Source organism: Cryptotermes secundus, unplaced genomic scaffold (genome assembly GCF_002891405.2).
Source record: "Cryptotermes secundus unplaced genomic scaffold, Csec_1.0 scaffold180, whole genome shotgun sequence".
Classification (NCBI taxonomy): Eukaryota; Metazoa; Arthropoda; class Insecta; order Blattodea; family Kalotermitidae; genus Cryptotermes; species Cryptotermes secundus.
The window spans coordinates 237693-262928 of record NW_019718619.1 but is presented as its reverse complement, the minus strand read 5'-3'; the positions used below and the strand labels follow the sequence as shown (position 1 = coordinate 262928).

At 40.6% G+C, this 25236-nt stretch overlaps 1 protein-coding gene across 2 annotated transcripts in view; it reads right to left on the bottom strand.

Moving 5' to 3' along the window:
* Nucleotides 1-25236, bottom strand: part of LOC111861882 (unconventional myosin-Ia) — a 273865-nt gene that overhangs the window by 112129 nt on the left and 136500 nt on the right. For both annotated transcript variants that reach the window (XM_033750543.1, XM_033750545.1), the window contains exon 3: nucleotides 15346-15461. In XM_033750543.1, the coding sequence (XP_033606434.1) occupies nucleotides 15346-15461 (116 nt within the window). The remainder of the gene's footprint in view (nucleotides 1-15345; nucleotides 15462-25236) is intronic.

The window sequence follows — 25236 nt, the reverse complement described above, 5'->3', positions numbered from 1 at the left end:
ACATAAAACCGCCCCGTGCGACAGTCTTGTCCTAACTGCTCTCTGTCTACGGCAACTTTCTGAACACTACAGCAGGAAGTTCCGAAATAATTCGACTTGTGCTAACGAAATGAGCTGAGGTAAAACAAAACATATAATATTCAAAAATCTGTAGCAAATTATTTTCGCAGTTCATTTATTAAAACTTCCTGGGTGCGTTGGGAATCAACCGATGTAGCTAGAAATAACATTTATTACGTACCTGTAGTTTCAACAGAAAAATGGAACCTTGTTACTGGGGTAATAACAAGCAAACGAAGTATTATCAACGCCGACAGCAAAAGGAACAAATTAATATTGCATTCATTCCTACAGTCTTGTACGAATATAAGACAGTGGCTAGCCACATATGTACAACACAGAGTTGAAAGGAAAACAAGGTTGACGAATTGCAGAGAACATAAAAAGATCGGCGAGCTTGGAGTGGGCATACATCCACGAAGTTAACTTTAATAATATCGAGATATTCTTGGTTAATAAACTGAAGAGCTCCTCATTTTGAAACTTCCTACGCTTCTTATTACTTATTATATTTACGTAAGTTCCAAGTGCTGTCCTCAAATACCGTTAATTAGTTCTTCCATCAGGGTGCGAGGAATGTTTCACGCTTACATAAAATGTAGTTTTATACCTTCGTATTTTTTCATAATTATTTGAAGTCCTGGTTTTAGGAGACGAGATAGCGTAGTCTGTATAGCAACTGGCCATGCGCTGGAGTCGGAGTTCTAGTCCCGGTAGGGTCAAGAATTTTCTCTTCTCCACGTTGTTCAACTTAACAAGTTTGTTTCCTGAAGTTTTCTTCAAATACCAGAACGCTAAAAAATTAGCAAATAACGTATCTGTAATTTTTGTTACGATTTCATGAAATATTCTTGTTACAGTATATGGACACATACTTTGTTCCCTCTACCTTCATTTCCGGGCCACTTTCATAAATCTTCAGATATATTTCATTGTTTTCTTCTATATTACATTTATATACTCGTTTAAGAAATTAACAGCAAAATTTGATATACAGGCTTCAATTCTACTCCCTCCCGGTTCTCTTTTATTTTTCTAAAGGACTCTTTAGATATAAAGACATTCTTTGTAACAGAGAATATCTGTCTTACACATTAATTCAACTTCGTGTGACGCGCTACTGATTCGCTCTTTTATCTAAAGGCGCGTCCACATTACTCGTGCTCGTGCTCGTGTGACTCGCTATGCTCGCGAGTAATGTGGATGATATGACAAGTCACGAGACAAGCAAATTTTTAATTTAAAAACTATAGCCAATAAATTATAATACGACTACAGCCTATACACACTACGAGTAAATATACGGGTGGGGGGGTGGATGTATAGATCCACATTTTCTTGATCTAGGCGCTAAATGGAGGTGAGTAGTCAGCCTCCCGCCCCGGCCGCTTTACCCCCGGTATTCATTGGATAGGAGACTGGGTGGACCCTAGAGCCGGCCTGGACGACGTGGAGAAGAGAAAATTCTTCACCCTACTGGGACTCGAACTCCGACCCCCTCGGTCATTTAGCCCGCAGCCAGTCGCCATACCGACTATGCTATCCCGGCTCCTACCTAATAATACAGTAGAGTAGATATCTGGTTAGATTAGGTGTAGCAAAGATCTCGCAAAAGAATTTTAATGGACGTTCCATAAAAATGCATAGGTTTTAGCACTACATTAGAAATCTTCCTTTAGTACTTTTCCTCTATAGAGAAGAAATGTCATACTCGTACATGTGAATGGAATTCGATGGGCACTGTACCGAACTTTTCATTTATAAGAAATCATGAACCATCAAATTTGTTCCAGTTTTCCAGACGCCTTAGAAAAGCGGAGCAATACTCACAAAGTCGACACCTTCTAAATATATCAAGAGGGTAAATCATATTTCCGTTCGTCATTCTGCCATTTAGCTGTCACGGGTCCTGTTTCTTCAAGTTCTGTAAAATACATCTCATATTCTTTTTCAGCGAACGTTCTTTGGTATTTTGATAGAGACTGCCGTGTTGGGACTGACTCAGGTTTAAAAGAGGGCAAAAAAAAATACGCGGGGAAAGGCGCTTAGGAGAAGATTGTGCGTGAAAATTGTTTTAAACCTTAAATTGCCTTTAGAACTATGAGGATTAGAAGAGGACAACACAGACAAAGACATAGCTGGTAGGTATGACTTAGTGCTGATTCCGTACTTCCAAGCAATGACGCCAACATTTTCACGAACGAACTAAATAAACCAACGCACTCGTTCAGTACGTGACATCTTCGTACTTACTGTTCTAGTAAGCGTTGAAATAACAAGCGATCTAGTGTAAACATCTCAATGGACTGGATAAAACTGGATGCATGGTATGTCGTTTCATCTGTTTTTGCGTGAAGCTATCTTCTTCATGTTATTCACACACTAAGGGAACAATAAGACGCTTTAATGCCTCCAAGGATGTCCCCAAAGGGCCGAAACAAGCAAGGCTATACATCTAATTTGATGTATTTTATTAAGTTTGTTACATTGGATGACTTATTATTCCAGCAACAACAAAATTCGACATGCGGACCTGGCCTTCAGCAATAGTAAGCTTTTAGTTTTCTTCTGCTGCGTTGATCCCAAACTTTACGCGTATTATTTAACAATCCTGTAAAATTTGTGTTTAACAAGGCAGCACTCGGAGAGGCTTTATTTTTTTAATTCTCTTAGTGGGGGGTGGAGTCCAGCTGGGTCCACTCGGCACGGCGGCCATTGATTGGTCTATTGTACCTGCCCCGGGTGATTATGATGATGGAGAATTTGGTGGAATGGAAATTGGCAGGGGAAACCGAAGTACTCGGAGAAAACCTGCCCCAGCGCCACTTTGTCCACCACAAATCCCACCTGACCAGACCCGGGATCGAACACGGGCCTCCGCGGTGGGAAGCCAGCGACTAACCGCTTGAGTTATGGCGCGGCCCGGAGAGGCTTTATCTGAATACTCTGGGTTTCCTTTGCCGGTCATCAGTTCATCACTGCTCCACACTCACCTACCACTGTCCCGCAGAAGTCGCTTTAGTACCATCGGTAGGCAGCCAAGGCTTCACCATTAATACGACACGTAGCTGGATTCAGAATAAAGATTCTGGATTCTCAATTTAACTTTACTCAGCGGTTATACACGATACAATCAATTAGACTGAAGATCGGAGAAGGATGTGAGATGATTCAATTTTATCTTATTATATCCTAGAACCTTATGAATTTGAGTCAGAAGCGGTGTTGGAGCTGATCGTTTCAATCTGTGTATGGGAGACTGGTTACGTTAAACAATGTGATTAGGAGAAGAGGATGGTGGAAGTGGAAGATAGCCTTCAATCGGCATCATCCTCTAAGTAGCAGCACAGCAAAATGCGTAAGCCTACTGTTTTTCAAACAAATTTAGTACTGTCATGTGTAGGGGTGTGCGCGTGACTTATAAGAAGGGTTTTGGATTGGATGATTGGATTTATTGACACCTTTTACACAGTATTCGGAACTACAGGCAATACAGCGCCATGGTTGATCTACATACTTTACAGTCCACCGTTACACACACACACACACACACACACACACACTACGGCTCTCAGTCTTCGCTAGTCGTATCCTGGCAACGGATTTATACCACTCTCACTGTAACTTCAAATCACATATGAAGTCTTCTTAGCACAGCCTAATTCCTTTCTTGCCATTATTCTACAAGTGTCAATTCTAAAACCTCGACTCAATTCAATTTTTCTGCTCTAAAGTTCGTGTCCTGTTAGGCTGGCGTCTCGAAACTCGACTCAACTGTATGCTGCACAATTGAATTCTTCTTTATAACCATTTTCCACGGACCACGCAGAAAACAGAGCCTCTACTGTTAAAGAGGCGTGGTCACTGTTCCGTTGCCTAGCAATGGACGTCATATTGTTGCTCCCGTTTGCTTCCGCAAGGATGTGTTTACCGAGTCACAGTATATTTGTGTAAATGTAGTTGTCTTTCCAGAACTTTCGGCGATCAGAATTAGGCATTCTATTCTGTTTTTGACAATAGCCCGTTGAAATACCAGAGTGGGATTAATGCTAATGTCGTATAGAATTTCTGAAAGAAAAGTCATATCATCTAAAAATATGCAGTACATGAAACGTTAATTTATTATGTTCCGTAAAGTTAGTTTGAAGTCAGATGATCACTGACCGAGACCAGGTCTTTCTAATGTGTCCAGCTGAATAGAATCCTTTCCCCCCTCTTACACCTGATGACAGAAACGGATCCAGTTTCCGAAACGTTATGTTCATCAAACATGCCTGAGACTATGGACAATGCCCAATACATTCCTCATAGAATGAGTCAACAATTGCCACAGAGCATTAGAGAATGGGATCTGAATTGTAAGATCTCTACAAAACTTGGTACAGCGTCAGTGATGTAGGTATTTTACGTACCAACAGTGGCATTAATATATTCTGTGCAACTGACTGTGGGTTGTATACAAAGATAATCAAATGAAGGGCCATATTGCTAGTTGGAAAGTACCATAAATCAAAACTTGGCAAGTGTAACAATGGCGATATTGTGAATTTTTCTTTATTATGAGCATCCTCTTTAAACAAGGTTGTATATATATATATATTCACTGATTCAATGATCTTACAGATTAATGTGTGAGACCTTAGCGACCTAGATAAGACTTGCAGCAGCACCGTATTGTCATTATGGCGCTGTAATTAACGTCAGCATGATCATTAATCACGTAGTTATAATGTCCGTACTATTCACGTCAAATCATGAATCCAGTTGAATAAACATTGCAGCTAGTCGTTTTGTAACTTTCACACCATCACTGCCTCGACACCAAAGAGGAAACAAAAATAAATACAATGGAAGCAGCAGTTTTTAAGTTATGATTTATATTTATACTATTTATACGACAGGGATATAAACTGTATTACGTGATATTTGACCACAGGCTGGTGTTGATTTATTCAGGACCATGTAGCTACTGCAAGTTAGAAAAACAACAAATTATATAAGTGGGCAACAATTTAATGATTGACATGTTTGTAATTTATTCCAAAATTTTAATTTATATTCCTTCATTTCATATTAATTCCTAATTAGTAAATTAATTTAGTATACGGATCAACGTTTGCTCCACCATGAATATTTACGTCTTGGGTTGGGCATATTGACATACTTTATGACCGATATACATTAGCTAATTCCGCAGAGGAGCTAGCCTAGTCGGCGTAAAAATTGGTGCCAGATTTGGTGTCGTCATATACACATGATTAGAGGAAAAACATGGCTCCCAAAGACGGCATACAGGACAGTGCCACTCTGACATGACTTTCCATGTGCACCATCGGCGAACCGGCTGATACTAAGATGCGTCTGCACTTGACTCTTTCTCTAATCCTACACAGGGCAATGGTTATCCAATACATAAGTCACTGACGAAGGAGACAGAAACACTGTAATGATTATTAATTATTGACATAGGAGGGGGACCTCCAGTCGCTCCTTAAGCGCTCGAACCGAAACGCTGTACCTACATTCGGAAATGACGTAACTGATACCCCCAAAAATCTTCATTACTATTAGTGCTGAATAAACTTAAAGTGTTATACAAGTAAAAGAAAGCCTCATAGGGCTACCTTTCACGAAACACAATAGGAACATAACATCACAGCAGCAAACCCCATCCTCGTAATTTCCCACCGCGATCTGCACTTCTGAGCTCAAATCATTAACGCCAAGAAGTGTAGGTATATCGTTCAAGCTGTATTATGAACAGATCCTAAAACTGTAGCCTATATTTTGTTTAGGCAATTACTGTGTAGAGTGTAAAATAACATGCCGATATAAATAAATTCTTTTAACTTTATTCATTCTGTACCGTCACACTAGTTAATTATTATAAAATGATTTGACAACACCGTCCAGTGTCACTGAGTATATATTTTTCATATAGTGCCCTTACATGTTACAATATACAGCGAAAGGAGAAACAACTTGACAACAACAGAGATCCTTAATGAACCAAAAAAAAAAAGGAGGATAATAACGCTGCCCGGATTTCAGACGAAGGCAAATAGCACCCCAATCTCCCGCTTTGACAGAAGAGGCACGGAGACACAAACCTCAGTGGTTCAAGAGTTTAAATATTAAGAAGATTAATAATATATTATTAGTTCAAACACTTTTTAAACTTTAATAATTAAAAAAATAAACAAAATTTTAAGCATGTGTATTACGGTCTATGTAATTGTAGTTCCTTAGCATGTTGTTATTGCCTTCTGAAGATCGTCACAACTGACCGAAACATGTAAAGGCATCATATAAACAAATATATACTAAGTCACACTGGACGGTGTTGTCAAATCATTTTATAATACATAAATTCGCATTTGCTTTTTTTGTCTAACGGCAACAAATGATTAAATATAATAAGCTACGTAAAATTTAGTTTGGTGACAGACTGTAATACGAGTATATACGTACATGCCAGTACACGTCGTGCGAAACATGTTTTGTGTCTTGCAAACTGTAGACATGACAATGCTGCGAACTTTGAAGTTACGTCTTTCAACTTTCACGTAAGATATTGGAAATCTTTAGTAATGAAGATCTTGCACAGAGATACTTCGCTAAGTTTTATAATTATTAATTTATAAATTCCGCTCCTCTCTCCATGAAGACAAGGTATTGACAGGAGAGTGTTTTCTGAAAAGGATTTCCGGTTTCCTCCCATGCATACAGTAGAGATTGAATATTTTCGTCGTGAATTTTTGCTTCATAGGCTTTAAGAGGTAATGCACGTTTGCTAGCGCTGAATATCCCGCAAAAACTCCTTTGAAAGACTCCTGCTTGCAGGTCTATCTGCGAGCCAATATACGACACAGCGTTTTATTCATATTTGTTACTTACAAGTACGGACGTGATATACAGTATGCACGCCATGTGAATACAAATCCAGTACCCTTCAAGTACGTGTACTATACATTAAAGATTAATCACGAAAAGGTGGTCCTCAAAAACGGCCATAATATTTTCTTCTGAAATTTCTCCAATTACGGACAGCATATAGCCTGAAATGTTATTACGTCACAAATTGAAAGTGGAAGAAGTGAAAAAAGATTGGGGTTTCTTCCAGTTGATTTTTTCTTTCCAAGCGAAACGAATTTTGAAAGAATTCTATATTAATATACATTCTGAATATAAAACTTGTATAAGCATATTTATTCTAAATATACAACTTCGTGACTACTACATAATTAGTATTGTGACATGAAGAACCAAAGCCGGAACAATGATATCAGAATAGACGTTGGTTGCTAGGCAACGACTCGGTAAACATATTCCCGCGGCAAGGAACAATCAAGTAACTTCCGTTGCTATGCAACGACGCTGTAAATATGCCTTCTCAATAATAGAGAGACTGTGTTTTCTGCGAGGTCCTTGCAAATGGGTTATAAATAAGAGTTCAGTTGAGGCCGCTCAGTGAGGTGAGGAGTGAGTTTCGAGACGCGAGTAGGCCAGGATATGAGCCTGGGAGCAGAGGAATTGAACTGAGTTGAGTATCGGAAGGGGCCGTTACAGAATGGCAAGAAAGGAATTAGGCTCTGTAAAGAAGACTTCATATGTGATTTGAAGTGACAGTAAGACTGCCAGGATACGCCTAGTGAAGACTGAGAACCCTAGTGCGTGTGTAACGGTGAACTGCAAAGTGTGGGAATAGCGATAGCGCTGCAATCGCCTATAGTTTCCAAAACTGTGCAGAGTGTGGGAATAGCGATAGCGCTGCAATCGCCTATAGTTTCCAAAACTGTGCAGAGTGTGGGAATAGCGATAGCGCTGTAATTGCCTATAGTTTGCAACACTGTGTATAAGGTGTCAATAAATCCAATCATGCAAACGAGAACCCGTAATATAAATCACGCGAATCCAAAACACGTTACAATATAACTTAATTGTTAATTTAATTTAAATGACAATCAGGAATTTATAGGGGGCACGCGGTACCGTAGCTGGTTGAGGCACTATGCTACTAGTCGGAAGGTCGGGGGTTCAAGTCCCAATGAGGCCACTGAATTTTTTTCAATTGACCTAATCCCTATGGCCCTGGAGTCGACTCAGCCTCTAACAGAAATGTGTACCAGGAATCTTTCTGGGGGTAAAGGGCGGCCGGCGCGTAAGGCTGACAACCTTACTGCCATCTTTGAGCCGATTGTCAACATCAAGGGTCTCCAAACTACGGCCCGCGATGTGATTTTATCCGGCCCGCGAAAGAATTGTGCAGAATTTTCCGAAGAGTACTGGTAAAGAAAATACTTGTACATAGATTTCAACTTCATTAATTAAGATTGCGTTTAAAATATATTGATATTCCATACTATGTTAATAGTAATATTATTCACAATTTTAGATCTGAAAGAACAATTTCGGAAGCGATTTGCTGATTTGAATTCCAGTGCTCAGGAAATTAGATTGTTTCAAAATCCGTTTGGCTGTGATGCTTCAGATGTCGCAAGTCAAATTCAAACGGAAATTATTGAACTTCAGGAAAATTATCATATTAAGGACAAATACAATGAAGGAAATTTGATCGAATTTCATAAATTTCTGAACTCTGAGCAATTTCCAAATTAAAAGAAATTTGCTTGTAAATTTATGTGCATTTGGGGGACGACATATCTGTGTGAACAAACTTTTACCCAGATGAAGTACATCAAGTCGAAATACAGGGCAAATTTATCCGATGAACATTTAAAGTCGCTGCTTGTGATTAGCGTTTCAAAATCTGAACCTCAATTTAATCAGATTTTAAGAATGCAAAAAGAGTTCCATCATTCACATTAATTGTTTTATTATAATTTGTGATGAAAATATGAGCATTCGCTGTTACTATCTGTTGTCATTAATAGACGATAATTTATTCTCACGTACGTTGTATTTAGTTTATGAAATTCTGTGCTTTCAATAAAACTCATATACCTAGAGTTATTAATTTCTCATTTTATCCGGCCCGTTGAAAGTGCTGAATCAACTAATGTGGCCCGCGTTTCGAAAAGTTTGGAGACCCCTGGTCTAGATAATGTGGGACCCTCAACGTCTCACAACCCTATGGGCCTTCACGGCCTGTTACGGGGATAGCGTTACTTTTTTACTTTTCAGAAATGTATAACTAGGGAAAAAATTGTGGCCTCTACAAGAGCACCTAAATAATCCTCAGCAGCATTTATATGGAATGAATTTAGAAATTGGGAATGAAACAATGCAGTAGTGTGATGGATTGTTAGGTTCCTAATTCTTGCTTAACGCACGCTTTTGCGATCGTAACAGCTTGGAACATTTTCATAGTGTTTCACGCAAACACCTCATTCTTGTTCACAGATATAATGCATGAGTCATTGTTATGAAGCATAATTTAAGATACGTGTATTATCAAAAGACCAAATATTATGAACTGAAATTGCTAGTATTAAGACTATAAGATTTCGTGTACGTCAGAAGAAAGGAGCAAGAAATACAATGCTTAAAAATGACGGACCAAAAAACGGGAAGGCAATATGACTATCCTGCTTGAAGTGGCGGAAAGGAAGCCATATAGAATGGCAATAAATTCGGTTGACATCTTGAAGACCCCCTTTCTCTAACGATCTGACAAATCCTATTAGGGGTCACTTCTGCTGCCGTCCCTTCTTTCTGCGGACGGAAAGTAATATAATTCGTACATTCTACAACAGTCTGTTAAGAGGCGCAATCTTTAACGGTCTTCGCTTCCTTTTTCTCTGCATAATCTTTTTTATTTTTTTTACATGTTTCCCAGTTTACTTTCACCGCTCATTTTCCCAAAATACATCTTGTGGATTAACTTATCTCGCAAGGCATATTACAGCTACGATAACCCCCTTCCAAGTGTAGTGCAATGTAAGCAGTCATGACTACAACGTAGGGCTCAAAGTGGCAAACGTTGTGAATAGAGAGTGGTAATTTCGTCTGAAAGAAAATATTAATAACGTGATTAACAAATACACTTATTGGTGCAAAGACCTAGTAGATAATACACTGCATATTGTCTGTCTGGTAAAGGTAAAAAGTAAAGTTGTGCCTGTGCTTTACTATTTAAGACCTACGCCATGAAGGCGTATGGGGGACTTGACGTATCTCATCATCATCATCATCATCATCATCATCATCATTACTGGCACGACAGCCCTTTGTGAGCCCTGGCCTTCCTCAGAATTGCTCGCCATTCTTCTCCATTCGATGCTACATTCCTCCAGTTCTTTACACCCAAAATTCTTATGTCCTTCCACGCACATTCTTCCCATCTCAATCTTGGTCTTCCCACTTCCCTATTTCATTCTAGTTTAGTATTATGTATTTTCTTAATCGTTCTATTCTCGCTGGCACGTCCAGCCCATTCAAGCCATTTCACCTTTATAAATCCAATAATGTCTGGTTCATTAAATAGTTTGTATAGCTCATGGTTATACCTCTTCCTCCATATTCCATTTTCTTCCACTGGTCCAAAGATATATCTCAGGATCCTCCCTTCAAATATACTTAACAGTCTTTCATCCGATCTTGACAGTGGCCAGGTCTCAGATGCATAAGATAGCACTGATCTTATAAGTACTTTTATACATCATAGTTGTGTGTTTCCTGGGTGTTAGTTGGAATTTCAGGTGTTTCCTAAGGCCATGGAGACATTTATTTGCCGCAAGTACACGATTTTTTAGTTCATCACTGATGTCATTTTTATAGTCAACTTCTGATCCAAAGTAAGTAAAATTACATACAACCACAAATTCATATGAGCCAATTTCAATATATGCAGGTCCATTAGCACAGTCTTTCTTGGTTACCGGCATGTACTTTGTTTTATTCTGGTTAATTTGTAGATTCATCTTTTTTGCTGCTCTTTCCAATTTAAGAAAAGCTTCTTTCATACATTTTTGTATTCTACCAATTATACAATATCAATATCATCTGCAAATGCCAAAATTTGAACTGACTTATAGAATATAGTTCCCCTTGTGTTGATGCCTGCATCTCTAACTACCTTCTCTAATGCTATATTGAACAAAAGGCAGGCTAGGGAATCCCCTTGTCGAACTCCATTTCTAGTTATTATAGGGCTGGACAACATATTCTGAATCTTAATTTGGCATTGGGTCTTTCTAGTAGTGGCTCTGACTAAGGCGATTAACTTCCGTGGAATGTGCATCTCTTCCACTGCCAGAAAAAGACTACAATATCTCTATCTATGGAGTCATAGGCTGATCAGAAGTCAATGAAAAGATGATGTGTTTCAATTTGGAATTCATTACACTTTTCAAGGACCTGGCGAATAGTGAAAATCTGATTGTTAGTTGATCTTCCGTGACGAAACCCACATTGGTAATCCCCAATTATGCCTTCCACAAAGGGAGAGAGTCTGTTAAACAGAATGTTGGAAAATATTTTATATGCTATGCACAACAGACTAATTCCTCTATAATTAGAGCATACCATGACATCGCCTTTCCTATGGATAGGGCATACAATACTTAGGCTCCATTCCTCTGGGATTATTTCAGTTATCCATATCTTAACTATTAGCTGATGTAAGTGCTTGGCATATTCTGGGCCTGCAAATTTCACTAATTCTGCCGTGATTAGATCCATTCCTGGAGCTTTATTATTTTTCAATTTTTTGATAGCTTGTTCTACTTCTTTTATGGTCGGCGCTGGCTCTTCAGCCTCAAAATTTCCTTGATTCCGGTCTATGGTCATACCTTCCACTTGTTCAGAGGCGTTACTATTTAATAATTCCTCAAAATATTGCGCCCATCTTTCCAATATTGCTTCATCGCTACATAGTGCCTTCTTTAGCTCTACATAAGGTTGTACTAGGTTGAAAGTCCTTTCGACCCTTGTTTAGTTTTTGATAAAACGCTCTAATTTCGTTTGAACTTCTTAAACGCTCCAATTCAATTAGTTCTTGTTCACCATATTCCCTTCTCTTCTTTACATGCAATCTTGTTCCTTTTCNACTATTTAATAATTCCTCAAAATATTGCGCCCATCTTTCCAATATTGCTTCATCGCTACATAGTGCCTTCTTTAGCTCTACATAAGGTTGTACTAGGTTGAAAGTCCTTTCGACCCTTGTTTAGTTTTTGATAAAACGCTCTAATTTCGTTTGAACTTCTTAAACGCTCCAATTCAATTAGTTCTTGTTCACCATATTCCCTTCTCTTCTTTACATGCAATCTTGTTCCTTTTCTTCTCGCTTCACGGTATTCTTCCACGGCCCCTCGAGTATGGTTCCTTTGCTGCATTCTCTTATATGCCTGGTTTTCTTTTATTTGTCACTTGCTCACACTCTCCATCAAACCAATTCTTATACTTTATCCTTTCCATTCTTCCTAAGACTGCACCAGCAACATTTATAATAACATCTCTGAGGCCCCTCCAAGCTTCACTGACATCCTCACTATCAGAGAGACCTGCCAGGCATTCACCAATTAATCCAGTATATCTGGTTGCAAGTCCTTGTTCCACCAATTTTCCACAATTCAAATTCTTAGCCTGGGATCCATGTATCTTCCTTGTATTAGATATTCGACTTCTAATCTTTGATATTATTAAGTAATGATCAGAGTCAATTTTGGCTCTCCTGTAGCTCCTGACATCCATCAAATCTGAACAATGTCTTACATCTATTAGGATGTGATCAATTTGATTAAACATATTTGCATCAGGGGATTTCCAGGTTCGTTTATGTATATGCTTATGATTAAACATTGTACTACCTACTACCATGTTTCTCGAGGAAGCAAAATTTATTAATCTCATCCCATTATCGTTTGACTTGTTATGTAGGCTATGTTTTCCAATAACCGATCTATATACATCCTCATTCCCCACTTTAGCATTCATGTCCCCTGTGATTATTTTACAATCCCTTTTTGGACATTCACCATATATGTCATCCAATTCATCATAAAAGGAGTCTTTCTCATCATCACTTTTATCTTCAGTTGGGGCATGTGCACAAATAAGGCTATAGTTAAAAAACTTTCCCTTAATTCGTAGCCTATATGTTCTGTGAGATTTTGCTTGGAAGTCTAAAATAAGATGCTTCCTTTTTTTATTAACAATAAAACCTGTTCCAAACATGTGACTCTTCTTCTGACAACTATAGAATACAACATGATCCTTCTTTTCCATGACTCCTTTACCCAACCACCTCAGTTCTTGTAGAGCAGTGATATCTAGTTTATAGCTATCCAGTTGTTCAAGTAGCATTTTTAGTGCTCCGGCTCTGTAAAGATATAATACATTCCAAGATCCAATTCTCAAATCCTTTAAACATTTTCCAGGTCATCTTGAATAGGTCCGTCCGGCTACTCTTTCCTTGGATTTCTGAACAATTTAGTTTTTACGGTGTGAGATTGTTGGCCTCACGCCCAACCCCCAACCTGGAGGACCAGGGTATCCCTCTCTCTCTGGCTCCTACCCCTTGACCTGTCCAGCATGGGTGGCCTTACCAGTAGCTACGCTACCGCCGGCATAGCACTCAGGGTCTCAGGAGCTCTCAAACCCCATCACCACGATAAGGCGGAGATATCATTGGTGGGGGGGCTTGATGTACAGATTCATATTTTTTTTTTACCTCGGAATTAGCTGTAAATGAGTAGTCAGCTTCACGACCCGGTCGCTTTACTCCCCCGCGAAAGAGTCCTCGATATCGAGGTTGGGTGGCCCTCAGAGCCGGTCTGCACAACGTGGAGAAAATTTTTTACTGTACCGGGACTCGAAATACGACCCTTCAGTCGTCCAGCCCGTAGCTAGTCGCTATACCAACTATGCTATCCCAGTTTCTATGCATATTTAAACTATGCAACGTTCGGGATAGCAGGTCCTTTACTATCAAGACTTGTAAAGAAAGGGATGGGATTATCAGAGAAGTTAACTGGATAACTGAACAACGAAAGAACTTCTAAGGAACATATGTGTTACAGTCATCGCAGGAATATACAAACAGAACAGGTTCGACACAGAACCTTCTGTTGACGTCATATATCATCAGCGAGAGCTAAAATTGATAATAATTGTTAACAGAAATTACGAGAGAAAAGCAATAAAATGAGACCGGAATTCTCTTGTAGGTGGGGATCAACTCCATCAAACAGTCGTCCGATAAACCTAAAAACGAGAGGATAAAACGTCTTACAAAGAAGATCTAATAGTGGTAATTAAAGAAGGCAAAGCTGGCATTGTTTAATTAATTGAGCACCAGACCATGAAAACGTGTGGGGGGAGTAGAGGTATAGATCCACGAATGCTTAAACTCTATATTACATGAAGATCGGCGAAAGAGCTCGTAGTACGCAGTGGGCAAGAGGCTGGGTGGGCCCCAGAGCTGATATGGACCATTCAGAGAGAATAAAAAACTTTTTCCCTTACCAGGAATCGAACCGTCCAAACCATAGTTCATCGCCAAGCCCCTTGAGGACCCTTCCGATTATAGTAGTTACGTAACATCCTCTCTAACGAGAGGATGGCTATGTCGTTTATAATTGCTGCTGGCATTCGCCAGCGCAGTCATTCTCGGGCCCGAGTCCCGCGGGACTCACGACCATATTTTACTGTATCAGATTCGAGATTCCACCAATCTTGAGCTCAGATCCTCATAGTTATATCCACTAGGAACAAGGTGGTCTAGTTACACCCACAGGCACGGGGTTCCATTTTTGTCGCCTCATACGACTCGAAGGGCTACGGTGGAAGTATTCGAACCCGCCTCCACATGTGGTCTCGTTATGTAACCTTAACACAGATCAAGGAAAACATCGTTTCCAACAGTTCCTCCATTGTTTATTGATTTCCCAGCCGTTGCTTAGCAATGAACTTTCTTTTTGAACTTTTAAGGCGTTCAGCCCTCACGTCATAGTACGTATGGATTTACCACTGGCGTATGAATACCGCAAGTATAGTGAAAATTAAATCTACTTATTTTGTAGTGATGCTAGCTGATAATGACACATCCTCGTTCCAATAGCAGATGGAGTATAACAAATATTTTCTCTGTATGAAACCAATATGGATCTATTTAAGTTCATTCAATACTTACTTAAATTATTTTGGATTTCATATATAGTTGGCCACAGTATCCGCGATGGCCTCCTGACCCAAATTAAATTCGTTTGATATCTGTTCATCAGAAGCCAAAGGTTCATATACGTAAGATGAATGGTAGCGGAGGCCAACAGGCGTTAATTAATTGCAAAGAAAGCGTCCAGAAAAAGAAATGATACTCACATGTGTGGCGGTAGTTGATACGGTCCCCTACAGCGATAAGCCTTCACCAGTTCCCCAGAGTAGAGGGCCAACTTTTTGTAAGGGTTCACTGACACCACCACGTCTCCAATGTAAGTCTGCAATCCAGACATAACAGAACTTAAAATGCATTACTGCAAATATACATATCAGCCATATTTAAGTTAATTCACCTCTAACAAAGACAGTAACAATTTCAGCACCATTTTGTATATTCGACAGATTACTGCTATACACTATAAAATTGAATCAAATAGTCTGTACAGATCTTCCACTGAACAATGCTAATATTGCTGATTAAAATAATTATTAAATTCGGTAACAGATAATAATGAAACAAACAGTGGCATATAAACAACAATGCAACTGTCTTATTTCGATACGAACTTAGGTATTCCTTTATTCATCCATTTATTCGAAAACTGAACATGCGTATAGCGTTACAGAAATGTGAAAATGAGTTATCTTATTGGAATATTGTGTTCGCACGTACCTCAAACTGCAGAAAAGTTGGACGTTGTAGCATACTGAGACGAGCATTACTGGTTAGTGATTCTTCTGAGAAGATAGATCAACATATTACTACTATTCTCATGAATGCACATCGTATTCTCATTAAGTCTCTGTAACCTTCCGGGCTATCGTTAGGTGGATTCGAACTCCACGCTCTAGAGTTACGTCTCTTTAATATCCCTTTCATATGGAATTTGCCTAATGGGTTGGAGGATACATAGCAACAGCAGAACAGTACGCTGGAAACAGGCGAGTCACAAATGAAGCTCATGTCAAACTTTGATACACCAAAGTACAACATTTGCAGTAATTGAAATTCGCCATTTGTTGTCTTATTGTGTTTCACGGCATTAAAAAGATATTCAACTTTAAAATACTGAAATTCTTTTACGCAAATCCTGCAACAGGACCAAACAGAATACTCGATAGTAGTTTAACGAAGAATATGACATCTGAGTGGATATGCAACTCAGAATTCTGGTGAAAACTCTCTTTTAAAAATAGCACTTGGAAGGCCCATAGGAAAATGAGAGAGGGAAAGAATCCTAAAGGGACAGACACTGATAGTGAGAATTGAATTGACGTGAGTTATGTACGAGTAGAACTCCTGGGTTCTAGTACCGGACAATTAAAGGCGATGGGTTACGAATATATTCTTAAGAATTTTGCATGTTTTTTTAAGTAGCATTCCATTTACTGCCATCTTTATAAAACTGTACTCTTCCATCTCTAATACATCATTTTTCTTTAATCTTAACTAAAACATTTAATGAGCTTTGAGCTCATTAAATTTTAGTTAAACGTTCTTAGTTCACGGAATCACACAATCAAGCGGACAATTATGACACATCATGCAGATATTAGATAGATGTCTGCAACAGTGAAGATTATTTTGCACTAGCAAAAATAAAGAACGAATGCGTGAAAGTTCACATTTTCGTAGTAAAATGGAATCTGCGTTCTTTCATGTTTTCCCAAAGAGTCTGTTCATTTCTACAACTTTTATTAGAGGACGAAACATTTCACTTCATTTTAATATCACAAATTTGAAGCCATTATTTAAGTATCAATTTCCTTTAAGGTCATTCAAAGGGAAACGTATTGGTTGCCCTGAGTTCTTTATTTTCACCAACCAATCATGTGAGCTCACGTATAGTCAGGAATTGCACAAAAAAATTATTACTAAATATTCAAGTTTAAATGTTCAAAATGTAACATTGTTATTTAGACGTTATGTATAATATTCCGACCGTCTCTGTGGTCTAGTGGTCAGAGCTCCTGGCTACAGATCCAGAGGTCCAGGTTCGATTCCCAGCGCTACCAGATTTCCTGAGGTAGTGGGTCTGGAACGGGGTCCACTCAGTCTCATGAGGATAATTGAGGAGCTATTCCAAAGAAATAGCTGCTCCGGTCTAGAGAAACGAAATTAAAGGCCGTGGGGATTCGTTGCGCTGACCACGCGACACCCTCTATCGGCTAAAGTTGGCACTAACTTCGCCGACAAACGGCGGTCGCTCTACCGATATAGTTCGCTTGCGGGCTAAAACCACGGAGTTTGTATAATATTCCAGAGAAATAATTTGTTCTATTTAATGCCAGTTTTAATGCTCGTACACTGTGTGATAGTTAATACNACGTCGGTTAACACCACATATACACGGTGCCAAATCCCAGAAGACTGCTTTCTTTACAGCTGAAGATGTTTGTGGGCCACTAGCAGTATGTTACACTTGACTGATCTAGGTCATGAAGTACGACAGCAGAATAATAGCGTGAGGATTTCTTTGTTTCCAACGGGGTGGAAAAGAAGGGTGTCACGTCTCACGGTTTGGGAAACAAACTAGGCGGTGTCCCTCGGTCATTTGGCAAACAGTAGAAAGGAGAGAGTGTGTCTGAAAAAAAAAAGTGGGGGTGGGTGTTTGTCCTGCGGAGTTTGGAATGTAGGGCACATCGGTGTCCTTTGGCGCTTGATTCTTAATGCTGTGTATTGGCCCGAATATTGTCTCACCCCCCCCCGGCTTATTTCCTTTTCATATCTTAACTACTGGGGGCACGCAGGAGCGTAGTAGGTTGAGGCACTCTGCTACAAGCCGGAAGTTCGCGGGTTCCATTCCGGATGAAGTCATTGGATTTTCCAGTTTATCTAATCCTTCCAACCGCGTTGTGGTCCTGGGGTCGACTTAGCTTCTAACATAAATTGGTGCCACGAATCTTCCTGGGAGTAAGGGGCGGCTGACGCATAAGGTTGACAACCTCACCGCTAACTGTGAGCCGATTGTCTAATGGATGTCGGAGTCTCGACATCTCACAACCCTATGGCCCTCCACGGCCTGTTACAGGGATAGCTTTACCTTTTTACGTAACTACTGTGAGTTCCGAAACAAAATATGATCTATAGGCCCCTGGTATTTATGATAATTGCCATATTCTAATTTCGTGTATCATTTATTCCTTCTTCCGCCTCCTCATTTTATATTTAGCTGTTACGGATTAGGGCCTATGGCTCATTAAGAGTAATAATTCATGCCTGAGATAATGAAGCCTTCAGATATGCCGTAGAAGTCCTTGGATGAAGGGATCGACCCATCGTAAGGCCTCTACCTAGACAGAAGAACACAAGCACAGGAACGGAAGGACATACTCAGAGTGGGATTCGATCCCACGATGCCAGTGATCAAGGTGTCGGGTTGTTCCTGCCTCATACCGAGTGGAAACTGTGATCAGCATTGGTTCAGTTAATTACTTCTAACAATGGGTTTTTACACCCTTGTAATGAAGACAGAGAGAAGCCGGAAAGCCAGATGTACACATGTTGTAAATCGGCGACATTTATCTGATTATAACTTCACAGAAAAATTCCGTCCTCTGGGCTGTGAACTGATGCAGTCTGGTTAATATTTAACAACTTTTTTATATTTTTATTTGGAAAAAATAAATATATATATATACAAAAATGGCCTAGAAAATTCCCATTCGGCCTCCTGTAGTACATTCTTAAAAACATCTGATTCTATCATAGCGATCACCCCTACAGGGCTTTCTTTACCCTGAAGATACAGGCAGCAGGTTCATCCGAAACGCTGGTAAATATCTGCGAGACTGCACTGTTAGATCCCAAAAACCTTCATAGTCACAACCGTGAGAAGCTCAAGTCTCTCACAACCTTACACATCTTGCAAGTATGTTGGCTTGCCTCACAGAAGTATGTTGGTATCTACTTCGCCTGATATATATGTATACTGTGACAGATTTGGCCGTTTCTAGGAGACGAATACGTAAACAATATCACAGCAACGAAGGCGCAACAATAGAGCGTCTATTGCCTGACAATACATGATATCCGTTACCTGACAATACATGAAATCCGTTGCTAAGCAGCGATGTATTCTCTGTGGGTGGTCCGTGCCGAGCCTATATAGGGAGCAGTGAACACTGTTCGAGGAGATTCGACAGGGAGACGTCGATATTGGAGAAGACCAGAGCGGAGATCAGATCAGTGATCAGCAAGAGGAGAACCGACAGAAGCCTTCGCGTGGCGTAGTTACGAGGAACATTAGAGTGTGATCATTGTTCGCAGTTACGAAGTGTTATATTTATCGTGTGTGATAATTGTCTGCAGTTCCGCCTGGCGTAATTCTCCAATAAAACAGCTCCGTTAAATCTGTAATCCTGTAATTATTTGTCACGGATACTATTAGCCGATGAGTAAACGAAATCTCTGAGGAATAGATGGCATTCCAAATGATTGCCTGAGGCACCTTCCAAGAAGGCCATTGGTACACATTTATTTAATCACTGCCTTCGGCTGTCTCATTTTCCAAATTGCTGGAAGGAAGCAAGTCATAACGTTACCGAAGCCCGGTAAGGACCTAAAATTCCCCCCCAAATTTAGGTCCGATTAGCATCATAACCACAACCGGCAAACTATTCGAAAAAACTCATCCTGAATATAATCCAGAAGAACACTGAAGAAAGAAGCCTGCTTAACGAAAGCAGTTTCCGTGCAGGTCACGGCACGACACTGCAATGTATGAGGCTAACGGACCACGTGACCCTTCATTTCAACAATAATATTGTCGCGTATTGGGCGTATAACGCGACAAATAACTTCATGCCGTATTTGATATAGCGAATTTTATTTCACATTCGCACTTACAATCACACAATTGACAGTTTTAGAACTACTGCTACCTGCAGTATCACAAATACTACACTCCAAATGCCACAATACAACTGACTGGTTGCTGGCTGACTCGGAACTAACTCGGAGGTAGCTTGAGGACTAACTGTGAATAGCCTTGGCTGCTCATGTAGCCTCGATCGGACAATACAGAAAACGGCCACGTAATAAGCACCCTTGTTGCCTGGCGCTGTGTTGCTAGCAACGCTAGCGGTAGTAACCGCTGTTACTGCCGTCGTCTCTCGCAATCCTGTTTACCCGCGCTGCCTAGCAACCGCGGTGCACCTTGGTGACGTCATCGCTGTTGACTCGCGTTGCATAGCGACTAGGATACTAGGACTCGGCTAACTTCGGCTCACTTCGGCTTCGCTCGGCGCATCACGGCTGGCGGAGGGGGGAGGGGCGTCATCCATAGCTCAACATGTCACAATATGTTTACGGCCTATTGTTCTTGTATATCGAAAAGGTCTTTGATACCACATGGCACGTTGGCTTCCTATATTCTCTATTGCTAGTGGGATGGGACTAAGTCCCTTTTACTGCGGCCACTTTTGGCCTATTGTACCAGCCCCAGATGATCGGCGAGGGTGATTGTGGAGCAATTGGTGGACTGAAGATTGGCAGGGGAAACCGAAGTACTCGGACAAAACCTCCCCCGGCGCCACTTTGTCCACCGCAAATCTCACTTGACTAGACCCCAGGATCGAACCCGGGCCGCCGCGGTTGGCTTCCTATATAAGTTATGTAAATTTGAATTTTCGACCACTTTGATGAAGCTCATTAGCTCCTTTCTTTCACAACGTAAACTCAGTGTTTCGGTAGAAGGCGGAATACGTAACAGCGAGCAGGGCTGGCTCACGGTTCTGTCTTGTCCCTTACTTTGTATAATATACACTAATGATGCCACCCAAACACTTGGTGTTGACCTAGCCCTCGTTGCCGATGACGCTTGTCTGTATGCGACAGATCGAAAGGAGGGATTTGTCAGAAAAATCCACCGTGGTCTCAGCTCAACTGAGACCTGGTGTGAGCGCTGTAATATTAAAATTAATGAAGATAAGATTCAGGGGATTTACTTTCATAGCAGTAGTCGACAGCCTGAGTCCCATCTTCCCTTTGTAAATAGTGCAACATATCTCGGTGTAATCTTCGAAAAGAAAGTTACATGGAGATTGCACATGGAAATGATCGAAGCCGATGCGTTTAGAACATTTATTAGAACATATTCCCCATTCAAAAGTGAGCGATTAATCACTAACATTAAAATAACCCTCCACAAAGTACTCATTAGAAGTATCATGACTTATGCTTGCTCCGTCCGGGAGTTTGCGGCAGACAACTACCTATTGAAGTTGCAGCTCCTGCAAAACAAAGTTGTCCGCAACACTGGAAATTTGACAAAGGCACACACAGGCTTGCGATTTGCTCACGGCTTTCAAACTTCCGTACATACATGGTTAAAAATAAGGTAAAAAAGGTAAAGCTATCCCTGTAACAGGCCATGGAGGCCCATAGGGTTGTGAGACGTTGAGGGTCCCACATTATCTAGATAGTCAGCTCACAGATGGCAGTAAGATTGTCAGCCTTATGTGACAGCCGCCCTTTAACCCCCAGGAAGATTCCTGGTACTCATTTCTGTTAGCGGCTGAGTCAACTCCAGGGCCATGGTGCGGCTCGAAGGATTAGGTCAATCGAATAAAATCCATTTCATCGGTACTCAAACCCGCTACCTTCCGGCTTGTAGCATAGTGTCTCAACCAACTACGGTACCACGTACCCCCACATATATGGTTATATAACAAAATTATTCAGGCTACAAGCAGAAGTCATACAAAATCATGAAAATGCAAATGTTCACAGCATTGGACAAGGCGAACCCCGACAGAGGAAATACAGAGTGCGCCAATGAGTCGGGCGATTTTAAAAACGTTAGGAACAGTAAACTATTGCATTTATTTGGTTTTAACCCATATGAATACAGTGTAAAAATGAAAGCGTTTGGTCTTTCTCAATTAGCTCACTGAAAACAGGAGTCTATTTCCCTAAAAAATATCCGACAGATGACCACCATTCCGCTGTAGGCACTCGGCGAGTCTCTTCCTAAAGTCACTCATTAGTCTTTGCATCTCTACGGGAATTCATTCAACTTCTTCCCGAATTCGATGTTTCAACTCCTGAACTATGTAGGGCGTTTGAGCTTTTAAAACTTGTGATTTCAGATACCCCCAGAGAAAAAATCACATGTGGAAAGATCAGGTGACCTGGCTGGCCATATGATGTCCCCATACCTGGAGATAACATGGTTAGGAAATAGGTTATTCACGACTACCATGGAAGCTCGTGCGGTGTGGCATGTAGCCCCATCTTGCTGGAAAAACCTTTCTTCCTTGACTGGAAGGCGAGAAAGTCCAGGAGCTAAGAAGCTCTCCAACACATGAACGTAACCTGGTCCAGTCACAGTTACAGCCCTTTCCCACTCATCTTCAAAGAAGTACGGGCCAGTAATCCCAAACGAAGATATCGGGCACCATGCTGTGACTTTGGAACTGTGAAGTGGACTCTCATAAATTTCTTTGGGGTTTGTGGCTGACCAATAGAGGAAATTTTGCTTGTTAACAACCCAGACAAATGGAAATGAGCTTCAGCGCTCATCAGTAAGTTGTTAACGACATCTTCGTTTTGATTAATTAATTGCAAAAAAGTCTGGCAGAAATCGACTCTGATTTCATAGTAGTGTTCGTGTAGTGCATGAGTAATTTGAATTTTATAGGGGTAGAAGTGGAGATTTTTGTGCAAAATCCGCCGAACGCTGGCTTCGGACAGCCCGAGTGCTGTAGCATGGCGACGCGCAGACCGGCGTGGACTTAGTTCAATGGCTTCTCTCACTGCCGCTACATTCTCGGGTGTACGTGCTGTTTTTACGCTACCACCTTTCTTCTTTAGTGTAGAACCAGTAGCCTCAAAGTTTTGAGCCCAGGTCTTGATAACATGGGCAGATGGGACAGCGCGACTGCGATGAATACCAAACTCTCCTCGAAATTCACGCTGAGCGATCACGAAACTGTCACCGTTTTTGTGAAATGCTTTCACAGCAAAAGCACGTTGTGCTCTATTCCACAGCTCCATTGCAATTAAAACGCTTTGAAGTCGGCTGCTGGGTGGCAGTAGTGGCATCTTCCCCAGTCTAATCAATCAGGGAAAAACACCGCTGCTAAATCGTCCGATTCATTGACACCCTCTGAATATGATGCTTAAACTTGGCGGCGTTCATAAACGTACATACGACCGTTCAAGTGACTAGCCTGCTACTGTAGCAGCAGCTACTAATGATAGAGCATGATCTGCCGTACTGAGCCTGGACTGACAGAGGCCCTGTATATATTGTTATTACATACATTTAATAATATGTTAAATATAAATTGTACACAGTAACAACAGACTCATTGGTGCTGAATGTGGCTCTGGCAAACGACTGACACGCCCTCTCATCAGAGAGAGCTCCGTACATCAAGAGACCTGCAACTGTCTGACAGTAATAAAGATCTGGTCTTAAGCCCCGGATGGGTGCTTTATTCCAAGACAGACCGGCCGACTGACCGTCGGTCGTAACATAACTTTGGCTTTGACTTAAACGAAATCTATTTATGACCATGAGATATTCCAAAATGCTATAGGTTAGTCCGATCCCGTAGGGCACAACAGTTGTATAAGTTCCCTCACGATTGATTCATTTGATGAGGAAAGATATTGTGTCCTGATTGAAAGCCGAAATAGTTTAAAAAGAAAAATCGTCCACTGCTAGCAACGGCCTGTGAACGTTCCCCCAACAGCCAAAACATGGTCCTGCATCAACAGCCCTTGGAAACTCCACGCCATTGGCGGGCAACACAGCCAACGTGACGTCATAAAAGCATTACCGCTGCCGCAGTGTCCGGAGGCAACTCTATTGATACAAAATGGCTGCCGCCTTTGCCGAGAGTACGGTCGGTAAGAGTTTATGCTATCATACCACCAGCCCTTGTCCGGTCGGTAAGAAAGTATGCTATCATACCATCAGCCTTCGTGTACTGCTCCCTCCCAAAGAATCACTAGTTCACACGAATAGCTACAAATAATTTGCAACCCTGGCCTCTTGTACAGCAGTATTGCAGAGGTTCTTACTCCATTGTGTGTTTTTGTTTTCAAACTGAGTTTAATGTCACCTCACTCAAAAACATCTGGAGGGGCATGAGTTAAGTGATTTCAAACTCATTTCGAAAACAGAAAATGGAGTAAGAAACTCTGCAGTACAAAATATCAGGTTGCAACATTATTTATCGGGAGAGAGTTTCTCACCAGTGCCTGTAAAGTATAAACATTTCATTTACACCGATTCAACACCCCCTTACTGAAATGAAATGGAAATTTGAACTACTTGTGTTTAAGAAAGCTGATGGTGGGTAAACTTCAAAGAAAATTCTGTTCTCATCAGGGATACTTGTATTTAACTTCATAACTTAGCTTACAACTTACACTTGAAAGTTACACAGAACATAGTTTATCAGTTACATTAATGTGTTTAAATCACGTATACGGAGCAGTAATACTGAGGTTTCCATTTGTTATTAATTTCCGTAGTATAATGAAACTCGATAATCTGATATACACTCTTGTCGCATTTAATAATATCTGAAAAGCAATAAAATAATTGCAGAACTCCGATAAACCTCATGATCTGAAAATTGCTCAGGTTTCCAAATTTAATACTAAACATAAAAATATGGCCAAAATAATAAAATAACTGAATGTATATAATGAACCTTGAAAGTGTGATGTATATTGTAGCGTGTTTTGTGTGTCACGCTACAAATAAATTCACGCCGTTGTCCGATATAGCGAGTTTATTACGTTCGCTCGCCTTACACACACTTTACAATCATTTACACTGCAGTGGTACAATCACTGCTCACAATATCTCGGCGACACTGGACTGTCTTCTAAGATGGCTCGATCACGGCTGACTCCCTAGCTGGCTGTCCCGAGACTTTCTTCTCCGAAGGCTTGATCCGAGACTGAAGATTTCTCGTCGAAGCTGGGCTATTTATAACCTTGGCCGCTGCTAGACAAATGAATCCTCTGTTATAGCAGTGGAAACGTCGCTTTGTTGGCTCCGCGTTTCCTACGCAATAACCCATTGTTTT